The sequence below is a fragment of the Corvus hawaiiensis genome, chromosome 9, assembly GCF_020740725.1.
Source record: "Corvus hawaiiensis isolate bCorHaw1 chromosome 9, bCorHaw1.pri.cur, whole genome shotgun sequence".
NCBI lineage: Eukaryota > Metazoa > Chordata > Aves > Passeriformes > Corvidae > Corvus > Corvus hawaiiensis.
The window spans coordinates 12,208,800-12,227,427 of NC_063221.1; the positions used below are offsets into that span (position 1 = coordinate 12,208,800).

Sequence of the window (18,628 nt, forward strand, 5' to 3'; positions counted from 1 at the left end):
AAGAATTACTTCTAGAGATGTCAGAGGTGTGTGGCAAAGAGCAAATGTAACTGCTGGCATTACACAGATCCTGGCAAGGGGATTCTTCCTGCCCTGAGCTTATTCTGCTGTGGCCTGATGTTGCTGCCTGTTCAAGCTTCCCTTCCCCCTCCCCAAGACAAGCCAGGACTTGCCTCTGCCACGTGCTCCTGAACTCCTTTGTTCCAAGCTGGGCAAAACCAAATGTAACTCAAACTCTGTAGCAGTGTCTGATTGGGCGGTCACCAGTCCTCCTCTTACCCCTTCTCCGAATAAAAGAAGGACCCAAGAGGGGGCCTGTCCTCTTTGGCTTGCATCTCTTCTGCGAACATCTTGTCTCTGTTTCTGTTTGAAAGCTTCTAGTTGCAGGAATTGGCAACTGAAGACTGTGTTTCTCCCTCTTGCTTCCACTGGTGGTATCAGTTTTGCAGCTACTGTTGCTGATTTTAGAGCTACTGAAATGCTGGATTGCCCGTGCTACCTCTCTAGGCTGCCTGAGTCTTTCTAAGGCATTGAACTACGAGCCTAGCCGGTAAAAAGCTGTGAGTATCTCCACAGCCTGAGCCAGGCCTGTGATGTGTTGAAAAGCGTCTGCTTCATGAACATCTGGACTAGATGGCCAGATCCATGCTACATGCACAGCTGGAGCAAAGACAAAGCAGAGGTGGTGCTGATGGGCCTGGGCTCTTCCAGCAGGTAAGTGAGCAGCGTATCACCTGGACAGAAGGTGAAATCCTCAAGTGAAGACTGTGTGAGGCTCAAGTCCTGCAATTTCCAAATCAGAGATTACAATGCTAATTTCTGTGCCTACAGATTTATGAGAATGTATGTAGTACCTAAAATTGCTTTTCCTCTGAGATTCTAGCATATTTTTAGTGTGGGCAGTTTATGTTCTCTTTCTTCTCCTTCTTTTGGTGTTGGGTTTTCCCCTAATATTGTAAGTCTTGATAAAAGTGGACTTTTTTCCTTTTTGCTTTGGATTCCAATACCTTTCATATGTACTTCTGTTTGGGTTGAGGTAAAATTTGTGTCTGATTGGTAGTGAGAACTTCTTTAGTTCTACTTCATCTTGATCTTGCTGGCCTGCATCTTCATTAACCTGTTTCTGCAGTGTGGGCTCCAGCCTTCATTTCCGTGTTTAACTTTTTAAGTTTCTACACCGTGAAGCTGAAGACTTTGTTTTAATATTTGAATTTCATTTCTGGTGAACGCTTTTTAGTTCTATGAGATGAGCAAATCTCAACTTATATTGTCATTATGTTTTAGCTTACTGGGTTTCGGCATACGTAGCTTTGGGCATGTATTTAGCAGGTCTGTTTTGCAAGAAGAATGTAATAGACTTATTATGCATAAGGTCAGTAAAACCAGCAACAAGTAAACAATAAAATAAGTTATTTTAGTACTTGTCTAAATTTATTAGTGCATTTTTGTAAATACATTGAATTCTCCTGCAATTAAGATGACTAATATTAAGTTTTAGGAAATAATTTATGAGATATCACAATAGTTAAAAACATGATTTCTATAATTAATTTATCAACCACTCTATGTTGTTTATTCTCATTAAAACACCGGTACAGAAATACTATCTTCTTTATGACCTTGGTGTTCATAACCCTTAATGAAGTTAAGAAAGAATGAAGTTACATAAAAATAGTTACCGGTTCAGGCAAGGAGTAATTTCACACCATTTGGCATACATCTGTTTTGTCTTGCTTGTTACTTGTGAGAACAAATTTGGTTTGATCCTCATTATAAAATGAGGAGGTGTGAAGTTGTATTTTCTAATTAGTAATATAGGTTATGCATAAAAATATTGTATTATGTGTATACTAATGCTATACATAGTGGTTGTTGTAACCAAATCTACCAAGAAGTTTTCAGTACTCTTGTAGTGTAACACTTCATTCATATTCAATGTGCTGTGAAGCTTGAGCATGGTGAAATTTGTTCCTTGGCTTTGCCAGCTGCTTTTTGGGTTGTTTCAGGCAACTTCATTTACCTCTCTGAATCAGTTTCTTCATCTCTGTTAAAAGATACCTGAAATATCTGAATATTTATAGACTGTAGGGAATAAAAGTCTAACCCTATTGTATCTTCTCTGAGGGTTTTTGAAGCATCTCAACTGTGATAAATAGAAGTGCTTTTACTTTGAGTGTCATTAGAATCTTGTAAGAATGACTTAGCCTTATATTTTATTTAGTTAGAGCAAGCAAATTCATCTTTTCATGCAATGTGTTTGCAGAATCTAGTCAAAGGGACCCAAACCTTTAAAGGAGATTTTTTGGCACTGTCAATTGCAAACAACTAATATAGGCAGCACCCATCAATTTTGCATCTACAATTATTTGCAAGTGCAAAGCAAACCATGTTCCCAGTAAATGTACAAGGCTTGAAATGCTTCCATTTATCTGTTCAGGTAACACTGAATACAGTCACTGAGAGATGTGAAACAATCAGCTAGATCAAGGCTTCTTAGAACAGGGGAACTTGGAATATGCCTTACAGAGATTGTCAGAGTAAGGGCCTGAATGATCTACATCTCATCAGGTGTTTTTGGTAGTTTTGTGGAGGAATGGTGTTGCGCTTCTGAATGCAGAGAATGTGTTAATCTCAAAACAGCTGATGTCCTAACCAGAAAAATTTATTTAAAAAAATCTGTTCATTCAGTGGAGCTGAATCAGAATCAGAGATTTTTTCTTTTTTTGTTCATTCATGAGAAGTGATGTTCATATATATAAATGTTAGAATTTACTTATTTGTTCTTGGATGTCACAAGTACCTGCACAGAGTACTCAGGTGAAAATGACACTATACGAGAAATGGAAAATACTCATCCCAAACCAGACTCATTTTCTCAAACAGACAAGCATAGCCTCAGAAGCTACCTCTGACCCTCTTTTCCCAGAAAACAATGCTATTCCTTCAGTTTCTCAACAACAGTGTGCTTCTAGTACAAGAAGTGTATTTCCAGTGACATCAGTAGACTTGAGCAGCAGCTCCATTGGGCAGCACTGTGTACTTAGGAGGTGTCTTAGCAACTGGAACTGGAACAAGCACATCTGTAAACACAGATGCCAAGGCTTCGATGGGGGAGTGATGCCTGGCATGTCCCAATGTGAGATGTGCCCCTGCTGCCAGGGCCAACACTCTGCTGTGGTGCTTTCTCTTACCAGGCTGGCACTGATTCTCTGCCTGCTGTGGGACTCCCATTCACTGCATTCCATGGTGTGATCTTTATCCCAGTCCTCCTCAGAGATGAGCACTGGATAGCAATGTATGCAGAAAGTCAAGCCTGAAGCCTTTACAATCTGTTTAGGTCTCGATTGCATAAATTAGTCTTTGTACTGTTTGAGGCTGTGAATTATCTCAAGCAGTATTTCATTGTCTGTGTGTTTGTGTCTGTATAGATAATGATGGTCAGAAAAACAATAAAGGGAAACATATGCTTTGTACTGGAATTTTATCTGTTGCATATTATGGCAAAAATGGAGAACATACTGCATGTCTTAGAGAACATACTGCTCTGGTGATGAACTTTCATTTCATTAAATGAAATGCACCATATGGTGCAAAATGCTGCTGTTCTTTGTTTTGCATATACTTATGTCCTCTTCTTTCTGATACTGTGAGAGGGTGGGAAAGGTGTATTGTTGGTTAATATAAAATTTCTAATTTATAATACTCGATCTGCATTGTAGTGGATAGATGTTTGCATCCATAAATAATTAAACTTACAATTTTTGTTGGGAATTAATTGATTACGTCTTAATATTTACATCTGTAAGTTTGCATTTGCAAGGACAAACATGAATGCTAGGCTGAAGGTTGCCTGAAAATCTGGTCTTGCATATTCTATGAAAAATATTACTCACATTTCTCACAGGTGAATAAACTGCATGCATGGATGAATCTAGTTAATTCAATGGTTTAATAAACCTAGAATCCCAATGAGGTTATAACAAATCCCCCTGACGTCTTGGAGTTATGAGAAAGATGTATAAAATTATACACAAGCAGAAGAGCTCTTTCTAAATTTGAGGAGTCTTTTGCACATTATTATTTTGTTCTGTTCACTACATGAAATAACTTCTCACCTGTGGCTCAGTCATGATAAAGTATTAGATCAATTATTTTTTGAGGGCAATATCTGGGGTCAATTTGCATGTGACTAGATTTTTCTTCCATCTGGATAGTTTTGAAGCAGTTAGGTAGGACGAAAACAGATGCCTCTCTCTTCCCTGTGAGAAAGATGGCTGGTGTGAAGTGGAAATTTCTGCAGTTTGCTTGTCAGGGAGCAGCACCTTGCAGTCAGGTGCCCCATTTTCAGATGTTAAACACTTGTGGGTCCTGGATCAGAACCAATTCTCTAGGTATAAAACACAGGAATAGCAAGTTGACTAGGACTGACTGATTTAGCAAAGCAACTGGAACTAATAGAACTGAATAAATCCAATGATGAATGCTGGTTTTATGGTCACTGTACTCTGAACTATCATCTGGACAACTAAGCAGTCTAAAGCCTGGTCAGTTCTTGAATGCTACACCTTCGAGGAAAGAAATATCAGACAGAAAATCATAATTCCATCGTAGGTTTGTTTTGCTGCATTTTGATACAGAACCAAAATCCTAGGCTAAGGATTGAGTTGGCCTTTTTCAGTATCATGAATGTGGTGTTATTTTACAGGCATTCACAAGGAGAGGATACCCATTCCAAGAAACCAAAATATGTGGGAAAGGGTCTATATTTTCTGGTGGAAAATAAAGCAGACATTGCAACTGCATGTTGCCATGCACAAATCCTACTGCATGCTCAGGAAAATGAATCTGTTGTTCTTCACAGCTTCTGAAATGGGGAATGAATTTTGCCTTAATTTTACACTGAATTAAGTAAAAAAATGCAGGTAAAGCAATGCTGAGTACTGTAAATCTCTCTCAAAGATGCACTCATAATTTTAGAAATATACTTGGAATACAGTAGCAGAAACTTACACTCAGATTTTCATTTAGTAAAATTCTGTGGAGTTTGGAGGGAAAAATAATGAAGCTGAAGAAAAGGACTTTTGATAAGATTTTCCACTGACTGTGCTCCTGTATAAAATTGTAATTTTATTAATAGGTTAGGGAGGATAAAATGCACAAAATGGTAGCTAAATACATGGAAAACCATATACTCTGCCCTGGTTTAGAAGATCCTAAGTATATGAAATTGAAATGTAGCTGAGTTGATTGTGATCTTATATTCATTATACTTCAGCACTGCTGGCAGAATCCTTTCTAACCAAATGTGCATAACATGCTTACTTAGCACTTCCACAAAGCCTTGAGTTTATAATGACAATTAAAGCACATCTTTTCCAATAATTACACAATCTGGATTTGGTCTGTGGTAATATAAGAAAATTTAAATTCCCCATTTTAATATCAGAAATCCACTGAATTACAGGTAGTTTCCCATTCTGTATGTCACCTGCATTAGCATTTATATTCCTTCTTGAATCTGCTCAATGTACATTTCTGTTTATTGTCATGAATACACTTCTAAAATATACCTGCAGTCTCGTGTAGGCCATGGCTGGGACCCAGCAAAGGACTTCGTTTATCTCTGCCTTATCTCATTTACCTCACAAACGAGGGCAAGTGTGAACAGCAAACTTTCTACATGACGAAGGGTCACGGTGACAGCCTGAAGAGGCAGCAGCTTGATGTCATCAGCATCTTCATAGTATTCTTTTAGAATCCTGCTTCTTTTTAGAAATGAAGACCCGCTTTTCCTACCCACTTCTGGAGGCTGGGTACTGTCCTGCAAAACTTGCTTCCTCAGCAGAAAGAGGTTTTCCAAGAAAGCAGTGCCCTAAATTCTGCTGTTCACCATTTGAAAGAGGCAGCCAGGTAGAATTTATTTCTCTCAGGAATTTTTCTTTTGCTGATTAATTGTTTTCCACACTAGGCTATTATGTTGGTAAAATATTTATAACCATTATGATGAAAATTGCTAGGAAATGAATTCACACAGTCCTGCTACCTTTAGATTGTTTTTTTTTTTTTTTTGCCAGGACTTCCAAACACTGCTGTGGTTTTGGCTTGCCTCTCTAGTCTTGCTATTCTTTTCTGTCACACTCAGTAATTGGCCTAATAAAAGGCAGTAACAAGAATTTATTACACCTTGGGCGATACTTGAAACAAACTTTATTTGCTGGAGCAGCACTTTTTGTCTACTCGCTGCTGTATACTTTGACAGTCCTTCTAAATATTAAATCTGACTTTATTAAAAGTTAAATCTTGGTGCTTTTTTTTGTGATTGCTGCTGTTTTTGCAGTTTCTTAACCAGACTAGTAAATATATAAACATATCTTTTAAATGAAGCTTTTGGAGAAACAATATGAGCTGTGGCTTCATCTGCTTATTGCCAGAATCCACAAAAAAGGTATGAATTAAAGACCAGCTTCTATGATACCTTGTTAATTTAGTTTTGCAATAATGCTTATGATTAATTAAGAGAACAAAGATGAGAACTATTCAACTTTTCATACCTTTTTCAGCGTTGGGATTTGATGAAATCTTCCTCAAGCAAATGATGCCCTTTACCTTTTAAGTTTGCAGAAATGATAGCAGTAAAATTCAAGCCAGGCTAGATTGTTACGATGTCATTTCCACTTTTGAAGCTGGGTTTCTTCCACATAGCAGATGGTAAAATCATAAACTTTTTTTTGTTTGTTTGTTTTCTAAAAAGGCCTTAAGAAATAGCAATACGTCATCCTGGAACTGTTTATGCAGGATTTTTTATTCTTTGAAATCTTCCAGTGTTAAAGCAACAAGAAAACATTTATAATGTCCTTTGGTGGAATCTTATTACACTTGTTATATATGTAAACTGATATTCTTTGATGCCAGCACGTTGCCCATACAGAGAAATCTCTGCACAATTAAATGAAAGGAAAAAGAAAAGGACTAAATAAAAAGTAATAGTTTTCTCTTATCTGATTAGAATTAAATACATTAATAAATTGTCTGGTAACACAAATAGGCAATAATACAAAAAATCTACATTGTACATTATTTCAAGAAAAATAACTTCATTTGAATACAAAAGGATAAATACACTTTTTGTCCTATAGCCACTCTTGTACAGTAGGTGAACACAGCATCTTACTGATGCAGTGCTGCTAAGGTATACAAGGATATGACTGGCTTGAATTTTATTGAGGGGGCTGTTACACATGTGCATCACTAACATCAGACAAAGAAATCTTTCAACCAACAAGGGTTACAGAGCAACGTTCACTAAAGCACAGGTTGGAAAGGATTTGGGGACTGAAGCAGGCCAATATGGCAGCTTTTACAGATTTCCTTATACCCACAATGCACTGACAGCAAAGAATGCCTTGGTTTGGTCTGTTCACACACCGGGCGGAGGTACAGTAGCGCACCGGAGAGGAGTAGCAAATGTTGGAATTCTCTTCCCGTTCCGGGGGCTGTCAGAGCCGTTTGTCCTGCAGCCAGCGCTGACTGATTTGGCAGAACAGGCAGCTGCCAGCGTCTCTCGAGCCAGAGGTGAACAGTCTTGATCCGCAGCCCTGTCCGTAACTGAGTGATATGGCTTAGTTCAGTTCGGCCTTCTTAGTTTGTATGTGGTTATTTTTACTCTTTTCCCCGTTTGGGGCTCCAGCAGCGAACGCCGGGGTTCCGTCCCGTTCCCGTGGGCACAGCGCCGTGCCCAGGCTGGTGCCGTGCCCAGGCCGGTGCCGTGCTCGGTCCGGTGCCGTGCCCGGGCCGGTGCCGTGCCCGGTCCGGTGCCGTGCCCAGGCCGGGGCCGTGCCCGGTCCGGGGCCGTGCCCAGGCCGGTGCCGTGCCCAGGCCGGTGCCGTGCCCGGTCCGGTGCCGTGCTCGGTCCGGTGCCGTGCCCGGTCCGGTGCCGTGCCCAGGCCGGGGCCGTGCCCAGGCCGGTGCCGTGCCCGGTCCGGGGCCGTGCCCAGGCCGGTGCCGCGCCGGCAGCAGGCGCAGGCTCAGCAGCGGCCGAGCGCCGTGGCCGCCAGCAGCGGCAGCAGCAGCAGCGCGGCCCCGAGCGCCGGCGGGCCCTGCCCCGAGCTGCGGCTGCAGCCGCCCGGCTCCCGCTCGCACTTGAGCTTCTCGCACAGGATGCCCGTGTAGGCCGGCGGGCACTGGCACCGCACGTTGTTGATGCAGGTTCCTCCGTTCTGGCAGTGCAGCAGTTCGTTGTCACACACGTTTGCTGCAAGATAGCAGGGGAGGGGGGAAAAGAAAAGAGAATAAATGTAAGTTCATCTACAGGAGAAACTGCACGAAAACCAGAATTGAAGCTCCACCTCCCTCCTCTTCCTAAGACATATGAAAAGGGGCCGTGCTTTTACAAATATTCGATTTTTTTTTTCTTAAGGCTGTATTCTTGGAAAACCATCTAATTCACTTAAGACCACCAACTATGATATTAATTAATTTTATATGAAGGACTGTTTAATAATGAAATAATAAGAATATTAATACATGCCTTGTGCTATATGTCTGCATCTTTATAGTTACTACTGAACTGGAACTGTAGGTGGTGTGTGTTACTTGAAAAGGGCAATGTATCTAGAGCTTCTGGAAACCATGAACAGTGGGTAAAAATGCAATATGGCTTTGCTGAAATAAAAAGATTTGCATGAGAGGGCAAGGTTTTATAATCAAGAACTGCGTGTATTATTGATCTGAAAAAATTGTGCAAAAAAGATAAGGCAAGCACAGGCAGGAAATTTAGCATGCTGTTGGATGGGGATTATATAATATAGACATCTGGAAATAAAAGATAATGTTATTTCCATTATAGATCAACTATTTCATCCTAATTAGATTTGGTACTTTGGTACATGGCATCTTAAAGCTATCTTCGATATCGTAGGTATTGTAGCCTGATAATAACTTCAGATTTGACAAGAGAGTTAAGAGAAAATAATACAGGCAAAACTTTTAGAGCTGCATAATATTATATTATTTGAAAAGCTGACAGCTTTACTTTGTATTGCTTAATATCAATTGAAATATTTCATGGGTGAAAATGTAGAGGTATGAGCAATGTACTAATTAAATGTGTCAACCAGTGTTTTATTTCAGATGATATCACTAGTAGATATGTGCTGGATTACGGCTCTGCCTTCCACAGGAGAGGCAATTTTAGTAAAGAACTTGCACCTACGATCTAGGTAGAAGGTAACAGTAAAAAATTTAACTTAGATAATTAGGGAAGAGATTATTTGGTTTAGAAGCAGACTTAACATCATAGGATGTTTATGTATACCTTAGCCTGAAAATACCCTAAACAATTCAGAATAGAGAAAGTATTGGTAATTTTATCTTAAACATTACTGTTTATTGCTACAAAGAAGTATAGTTTTGCAAATATTAATTTACTTATTTTTAAAAGCAGTCTAAATATCACGAGAACTACAATTGAAATAGTCCAAGTTCTTAAGTGGTGTAATTTTACATAAATTTGTACAATTTTGTGCACCAGTAACCTCACTGGTAATCTTTTCTGTCCTGGCTTGCTTTCAGAAAAATAATTTTCTCACCCTAGAAGGTCTCTCCAAAGACTGCTTTCTGATGTTCTGCATCCAAGTGGGCCGAGTAATGCAATATGTTGGAAACTTGTAGATGCAATTGAGAGGGAACAGTAAATCTTTTTTTTTTGTGATTCCTTTAGCAATCAAGGGTTTTTACTAAGAGCTGTGGATTTAATATCGTTGTCCAGTTTCTGAATTGCAATGGAAAAATTTTAATAGTAAGGTACAATAACACATTTTGTTGATGACCCTATGTCTGAATTTAAATGTTCTATACATACATTAGAAAAAAAAGTGTAAGAAACAGTAAGTCACCACCAAATAAATGTGATGAGATTAACAACCCAGAAAATATCACGGTAACAGGCAGAAAAAATTAACTGTATTTTTAAGTCAATATTTGCATTGCATCTCTTATAACTGAGGCTATGTATCTTTGAAGTCGAATTTATTATTCATATTGTATATATTTAGCCATCTCAAGATGCAAAATCAAAGTACTTTATCTGATGGTACAGCTACTGAATCTGCATGTTCTAGACTACTCATTGCTGGGATGCTTCCTACAGTTCAGGCAGTGCAAATTGGGAAATACCTGTCCTATCAATACAGAGCCTTGTTTACCTTGACAAACTCGGTGGGATTCAACAGTTCATTAAATACCACTTCTTAAACAGCAGAGGAGATGTTTCACTTCACATTTTGCCTGGAATAATTTATCCAAATTTTCTCAAATATTAAGTCAACCATAGTTTAAAAAAATTATTATAAAACAAATATCTTTCCTATTTTAAAATTTATTTTGCAGACTGTAACCTGTTATTTTCGGAGGCTCTTAGCCCAGATCTGATCTGTAGTTACAGGTTGCTGGAGATGGGTGGCTGAAGGGGTGTTTTGCTCCACACTGACTGCTCTGCCTGACACACTCATGCAGACTGCTACTGAAGGCCTCTAAAGACAGCCATCTACAAAATTCTGGATACAATATTACAGATGCTGGTTTCTAAATCAGACCACTTCTTTCTCATTAGAAAGTTTTTGAAATGTGCTTAAAGAAGGGATGGATCAAAATCTTTATCATTATTCTTGCATGCTTTTAAATGTTTGCTCACAGGAATGGAGGTAGATTTTATTGTTCTCAGCAAAATACTGAATAGCTGAAAATTCTGGAATTGTTGATCTTTTATTGTCACAGCTTTCTTAATTTTGTGCTTGTGTCTCTTTCTCTTGCATGCACACATATATGTACATATATGTATCATGTAGATAGCAATTGTGAGCTGAAGTTAAATGAAAAGATTTGTGAAGTGACACAAGTAAAAGACTTAATTCTGAACTCATCACGTTGAGGACTATTAAGACCTGTGTGGCTGAACTAGCTGTTGGTTTGCTGGCAGATCTTCCTTAATTAGAAGACAGGACATCAAACTGGTCACTTAAAAACCAAAACAGGTATCTCATTTGTTTTGGAGAGCTTTGCAGGCCTTTTTGAGGGGTATTTCTGAGCATAAGTCTCCAGATCTGTGCTACTGCATGAAATGAAATATTTAAAGTAAACTAAAGGAAATAGTTTTAAAGTTGTTCTCATAATTCATCAATTTACAAGCTAACTATGGTCTGGTTATAGGATGCTTAAAACACTGCACAAAGGAAACAGAAAAAAAGGCACATGCAGAAATGGATTGCTATTTGGATGTGTATTTGGAGCTTTGCTGTCCTTGGGGCTACCTCCCCCTTCCCACCCAACAAACCTCTGCAATTAGTGAGAGATATTAATAAAATAGTGATGACTCTTTTTTAGGGTAATAGCTCTGTGAATGATGGCAAAAGATGCCTTGCCATAAGTGACAAAATAGTCTTGATTTTTAATTGCAATGCTGATACATTTAGGAATGGAATAAAAAAGGAAAACAAGGGGAAAATACCTGTCTTTGAGCTGGCTCAAGGGGTAGTCTTAGCCTTTCATAGATATGCTAGTGTTCCATAGAATTTATATTGGGTATTTAATGAAATGTATTGAGAGTAACACAGCAGTTAGACAAATGACTACTTCCCTCTTCAATGTTCAAATCTGAATAATACATGAAAATTCCTGAGTCTCTCCAAAACTCAGCTTTAATATCTTTGCAGCTTCTTGAAAGAAAAGAGTTAGACAGCTCTGGCTTGATTTTAGTTCTGAAGCAGCAATGGAGACAGGGAAGCACAAATGCAGGCGTTGTTCTCTTCAGTCTGGAGGGGCACCTCAGACAGAGCCTTGTGCTCTTGGCTTAAGGTCTTTCTGGTTACTGTGTCTGGGCAGCTGCAGGGTACATGCCCAGGGCTTTAGGTCTGCCTGCTGCCCAGACAGAAAAACAAGATGCTACTGAACTTAAATACAGTTTCTTCTGCACTCCTATCTTTCCCAAAGGCCATCCAAGTGGGAAGAAAACAAAATTTGTACCTGTCTTTATGCTACCTTAATTTTGTACAGCTTGCCTACAGTAGCATCTTATTCAGGTAGGACAGGCTATTGTCACACTTTCTGAGCTGGGATAGATGGTGTTCTCCTTCTGCATCAAAATCTGGATTTATGATGAAATTTTCTTTGTGGGAACAACATAAAGATCATTAATGATAAAGTCACAGAAAGAAAAAAAAATCTTAGAGGTCCTTGCTTCCTTTCTTGAATTCTGAAGACTTAAATTTCAAACAATGTTTTCTACATTCAGTTCTATCACTGTTTTTCTTCAGTGTTTTCCTTTTGTGGCATCATTTGTTATCGCCTTCTCTCTCCCCTCTCTTTCTTTTAAAAACTATTCCTTCTCTTTTCTCCTTTTTGTCTCCCAGATCATGAGTACCACAATCCCTGGAGGTTGGTGGGTTGACAGCTCTGAATATATTACACAACATATTTGTCTGTTCTAAAGCACTGATGCAATCTTTACCCCTACTTCTGCTGCAGTGAATTTTCCATACTGTTTGTCGGTGGTTTTTGTGACTGGCACCACTGAATTTTTGACCTTGGATTCCATCTATTGTTCATAATTTTGAGAGCATGCAGGTCTCAAAACTGAAGAAATTATTCTTGCCTGTTTTTTCTCTAATGCATTTTTTTCCTTGGTACTTCTTATTTAGTAAAGAATATTACTGGAACTCATGAATGAGGAAGGTTTCAGCACACATGCTAACAGAATATTGTCTGTGCATAAGTGAGTAAAAACCCAGCATAGTGAAACTCAGGTTTTCAGTAATGATGTTTATAGGTTGCTCCAATATATGCAGTGGTTGTCTATATATAGGCACTGAACAGCACATTGAAATGTCATGAAAAAATTGGGAGGTTTTGTCTCGCTGCATAAATAAGTTCAGTAAATCCAGGCCAAGCACAAGCGATTTCTTGTCAAATGCAGAATTAGTTCCTATGAATACTATGAGGAGCCTGTAACTAACATGCATTATTCTCTAAAATTGTGATCCTTTAATCAATAAATGGTAAAAACAATCTCAGAATATAAAAGAAATTGCACTGAATGAAGCTTGTGTGTATGCCTAATAAGAACGTGGGCATCTACACATACATATATAGCAAGAAAACCTCAGCAGTTGTGACAGTATTAGCAATATTTTTCCCACAATTTGTCAAATAGGCAGAAATGGAATTGGGGAATGCAAAACACTTAGTCTCATTCAAATGCAAAGGTGTGAAATTCTTTCCAGTTGTATCCAGCTGCATGTTCCAGTTGAACATAAGTGACTGCAATCAAAATATTGCAAATTGGCAGAGTCAGCGACAAGCATCTTCATTATTTGGAAAAAAATCCTAAAAATACAATATATACTTGCTGTGTGTTGAAGATCTCTATGTGGAACTCCACTGACTCATGAGATTTCATCCATATAGCATAGATGTCCGGAAAGAGGATATAAGGGCGTGGGGAAAACAGAAGTAGTCAGGCTTCTCCTGAAAGGTTACAGCTACTGCTGTTACAGTTCGTGTTGCACAGCATATGACAAAACCTCAAGTTTTTATAGCTTAAGTATCTTATTCATTTGAATAACCAGTGAGTAATAACTGAGTTGAAGGCTTTGTCACTGAGATTTCTTCCCCTGCCTGTCTTCCAATTAGAAGTACTTTATTCTAATTATTAGAATTCAATTTATTGTTACCATTTACATTACTGCTAAATGGCTTTAAAATGTTTTGCTACCATGAATATGTGTCAGCATTGATCAGACTTCTTCAATGGTTTTAATCCACAAACATACCTGATATGAAAAACAGCTATTGCTCTTATAAATGAGATATTTGTAATAATTTCTTTGTTTGGAAGTGCCACTAATTCAACATTTGCTGTAGTAGTAAAACTATCTTAGGATACTGTCAAATCAAGACAAGGTAGATACTTTGATAGCATGTAAAGAAAACTGGTTTGCACTTATCTACCAAAGCACATTCTTAAGTTAAGACTAAATAAATCACTGTAGACAAGTACAAGCCTAAAGCATATCTTACTGTGTCAAAATTATGGTCACAAAAGGACAAACATTAATACAAAGATCTCTGGTGCAAAGTTGAAACAATGTTGTGATTAATTATATTGCCAGCAATACAAGGAAATAAACATTGACCGAGTGAGAGTAGTTTCTAAGGGCAGACATCTCCATCTTGACTTGTCTTAGAAATGCCTGTTAGAAGCACAATTGAAATGACACTTTTTCATCAAACCAGTTTTATTAAGTTATCAGAGAGTAAATGAATAGGGGAGTAATGGAGATACTGTGTTCACTTAAACTTTCCAGCAGAATTTTTAGATTGTTTGCCTGCATGTAATTTCTGATCTTTCTGCACAACTCTCTGTTCAAAGCTAAGCCAGTTCTAATCAAATTGCAGGTGAAGTGTTCAGAGTTTCTACAAGATGATGTAGCTGTTACTCAGAGTTCTGCCCAGCACACAGCCAGAGAATGGATGGTGATTCCTCTCTCCTGCAAATAGGCAGCAATTTATCCTAGCATGCATGGGTAAGCTTAGCTGATTGTCTCACCACTGAAAGTGCAAAATCCTTTACAGAATACGTGGGGTTTTTAACCATGATATGAGGATAGTAGAGGTAGAAAATTACTGTTTTTCACAGGTTGTGTCTGTGCTTTCTCATTTTTCATCTCTCTTCTTAATCTAAAATCCTTGGGTTTAATTAATAAAAAATAATGAGAAGAAATACATCTAACCTGTCAAAAGGACATGAGGGAGAGCTGAGTTTTGGAATTGATACTCTGACATGATAGCCATAGTAGCTTTGGTAGAAACGACACATGATGGTGTATTAAAATGGATGAAAACAAATGCAGATTTAGTCATCTAAAAATTATTGTTGAACTAATACCTTTCAATCATCCTTGGTTTTGGGAAATGAATGATTTAACCTTTCAGTTTTCTGATTTTGATGGTTCCAGTTTTATACTTCTGCAAAAGAGGATGATTCCCAAAGTGTGGGGAAGAAAAATTTCCCTATTCTTTTTATTGCTTTGCTTATGGAGGAGCACCACTGAATTGGTATGACCCTGATCATACTTTAGGGTAATCTCAGGAGAGCAATAAGCCACATCACAGCTTTAGTTGCTCAACAGGGACTACATGCCCCTATCATTCATATTCCACTTACAAAGCTGTAAGCTGCAGAGCCATTATTTCTATCTGCCTGGAGAAAAATGAACATTCTTACATGATCTGTCTTCTCTTTCCTTAACTAGGAAAAGAAGCAGTTGCAACTACAGAGTTGTTTGGTTTTTTTTAATATTGCCAACAGCAAGGTCAGGGTTTAGATGTAACCACTATCAATAAAAACTGGCTAAGCACAAAAAGTCCTCAGATGCAAAAGATGAAGTCCTCAAAAGGCCCTGTGAATGGTTGGAGGATGGGATTTGGTTCCCTAAATACAAGCAGCTACTGCCATTGGCCATGCCAGAAAGCATTTGAGACATGTACAGGGAGCTGGCAGGTATGTCCAGGAGCTCTGGGAGATTTAACTGGGGAGCACTGGTGGGAGGCCTGGCAGGGGCTCCTGGGCCCTGCTGTGCTGGCAGTCTCTGGCTCTTGCAGCTTCCCCATGTGAGGCACAGCTCCCCTGCTCCAGCTGTGCACTGCAGGCTGTGCCTGACCTGGTGGTTGCCACCAGAGCTGCTCTGATCCCCTGGCCTGGGGGATTGTGTGCTGGGAAACTCCCTGTCCTGCTGTCCCTCACCCCTTCTGTCCTGCTCCCGGCTCAGTGGCACTTTGAGGAACGCCCAGCTGCCACTGCTCCTTAGACATCTACGGCCAGTTCAGTCCTATCCAAAGAGCCGTCGGTGTGGCCTTGCCTGCACAGCAGCATTTTCTGCTTCATGCACAACAACAGGATTTTCTTGTAAGTTCCCAGGATCTGTGAAACAGACCTGCAACAAGTATTGCTTTTACAGAGCACAAAAACACAGGAGAAAGCCTGGAAAGCAAACCAAAGCAGGATCATGCAAAGGTCAGCAATTCAAATACATGATTATGAAGTATATAAAAGGTTAAATGTTCCTGCATCCTTGGCTGCTAAGGTGTTTGATTTGGAATAATGTTACAGACACAAAAGTATGCAAAGAATTTGTCTTTGTTTACAGAGAAAAAAGTTTCTTGTTCAGCTATTCTTCCAAATGAACACTAATTGAAGACTTTCAAAATCCATGAAATAGTCCCAAACTCTTAATACTTTATTTGGTAGCACAACCAGACAGATAATCACAACTGAAAATACTTCCCAATGATTTAGAGGCTTAGAATTATTCTAATAAGTATCTTCCTAAATTTTTTAGGGAAGAGGAAAAAGAGTGTGACAGAATGTGTTGTTGATGGCTTCTATTAATAGTCACTGCTGTTCTAAAGTTATTTGTGATGTAAAATAATTTGAATGTTGCAAACTTTCTTCTCACTACTTTGGCTTAAAGCCAAGTGCTTTAAGCAATTGGGTCCAATGGGATCTTTTGAACAACTGGTAAAAAATTACTGGAAATATATGTTATGATCAACTTCTGAACTACATAAACCAGCATTTGTAATGGAAACACCAGCAGTCTTTAATTGTGACGGGTATGTCACTAAATGGAAGTGTGACTTACCAGCTCTTTTACAGTGACCACAAGGGAAGGTAAAGCTGAGTTTATATTTACATGTCGTTATGTATTCCTTCTGTGTGTATTTTTCAAAAGAAAGGTTTAAGTTATCAGGATAATGTTCTACTACAGGAGACCAAAACACCAGTGTGCAAAAAGGTAATGGTGTAGCAGCTCTCAGGAGATGAGCATTCAGAATTTATGTGAACATTAGTTACAATGCAAAGGTAAAGGTAAAACATTTACATAATTCCTACAACACCTATGAAGTGAGGGATGGGGGTTTTTGTTAAAGTAACAATGCTGGGAATCAGGAGATCTTCTTTCTGAATCTACATTGATTTATTGTTTTGAGTGTGGATGAAATGCTGCAGAGTGCTTTTGCTGAGCCAGCTCTAGAATGGGGATAAAAACACTGTCCTATAGGTCTCAAAGTTCTTCAGAGAAAAACTTGTTATTGCTAGTGAACAATGGAGAAGTTGATGCCAAGGAAAGTCAAATGAGTTGCCTGTGCAAACAAAAGGAGGGAATGATGCAGGTCCTGTGAATTCCTCCTCTGTTTACTAGATTGCACTGCTGATTAGATAAATGCAAGAGCAGAGCTGAATATTGTTTTCAGGGGAGTTTGCTGACAGTCAGCTTTAAAAAGGTTTCTAAACTATGAAGTTTAAAAAAGGACTATGCAATCTTGTCCAATTGTCATATGTGATTGCATAAGATGATTAAATACTCTGACAATTAGAAATACCAATGTCATGTATCATATCTCCTCCTAATCTCACCAATCAGAACTTCAGCTGCTTCATATTCATACAGAAGGAGCACAGTAAAGATTTGCAAATTTTTTATCCACTCTGCTTCATCTGACCTATAAAAATATTGCCTGTTATTGTCTATTTTTGTATGACAGTAAAATTGAAAAATTAATTCAACAGGCAGATTCTTGTATCATAATTCCTGCCTGAGATATACCAGATGATAACATGCTCTCTTGTGAGTGGGATTTTAATTGGTGCAATGCTTTACTTTTCCACTCTTTTCATCAGAATACCAATAAGATGATTCAAACAGCTGGCATGTAGCACTCTGCAAAAATAAGAACTAATAAATTAATGTACCAAATAATTAAAGTTATTAGTTGCTTCATGCTAGTTTTCATCAACAATATTTATTGCTACACACAGACTTGCTTCAGGTTATCATAGTGCATTAATCTTCATGACAGGGCAACCACTAGATGGGAAACCCCAGATAATGGTTGCTCGCTTTCCAACACAATCTTCTTCAGGCACACCAGGTTTTCTGCAGTGTTTTACCCAGGTGTAACCAGTGTCATGGTCTTAGCCAGTGTTTTACCTGAAAACATTTAAAGGACTGACTTATCACACAATTAAACAGAAATGTCCAAATGACGTTCATTATCACACACCAACCAATAGAGCTGAAGCAGGCACACAGGCAACCTACAGAGTGTTCACACTATTAATATGCAGGCTACTACTACTAAGTTGTTGCAATAGTAACAGAATTACATTAATCTTATTTAATCAACTCTAAAGTTTTGCTGCAATGTAGAAAAGGATCTGAATAACAATAGACCTGTCTTAGACTTAGAAAGAGAGTACATAGCATGGTTTGTTTGGGACAATGTCTGAAAAGTTCGTTCTACGAGCCTATGAACTGAAGATAATGTCTCTAACCAGGGATGCTGATATTGCTTACTATGATAAAGCGTTAAGATAATTCAGGATATTAAAAACACTAGAGTTAAAATATTCTTATGAGTAAGAGCTGTTTCCCCATGCGCTTTATATGGTTCTAGCATTACTTTTGACATGCTGATTAATGTACTTATATTTCTGTTTATCAATTGTGATGCACAAAGGTGTTAAAATTTAATTATTAATGAAGACTGAAATAACCTGGTATCCTTGAAGAAT

General features: G+C 38.5%; 1 protein-coding gene and 1 long non-coding RNA gene across 16 annotated transcripts in view; one reads left to right on the forward strand and one right to left on the reverse strand.

Annotated features, from left to right (window-relative positions):
* Window positions 1–219: 219 nt before the first annotated feature.
* LOC125330362 overlaps window positions 220–18,628 on the forward strand; it is a 35,620-nt gene continuing 17,211 nt past the window's right edge. Inside the window, exon 1 of one of the 2 annotated variants that reach the window (XR_007205476.1) lies at window positions 220–714. This is a non-coding gene — a long non-coding RNA (uncharacterized LOC125330362). Of the gene's footprint in view, window positions 715–14,464; window positions 14,577–18,628 lie in introns of those variants that run through there. The other variant, XR_007205475.1, reaches the window with a different exon arrangement.
* Window positions 8,010–18,628, reverse strand: part of NTNG1 (netrin G1) — a 150,974-nt gene continuing 140,355 nt past the window's right edge. For 13 of the 14 annotated variants that reach the window (XM_048313398.1, XM_048313402.1, XM_048313403.1 and 10 more), the window contains one exon: window positions 8,010–8,251. In XM_048313398.1, the coding sequence (XP_048169355.1) occupies window positions 8,025–8,251 (227 nt within the window). In that variant the 3' untranslated portion in view covers window positions 8,010–8,024. Of the gene's footprint in view, window positions 8,252–17,817; window positions 18,045–18,628 lie in introns of those variants that run through there. The other variant, XM_048313406.1, reaches the window with a different exon arrangement.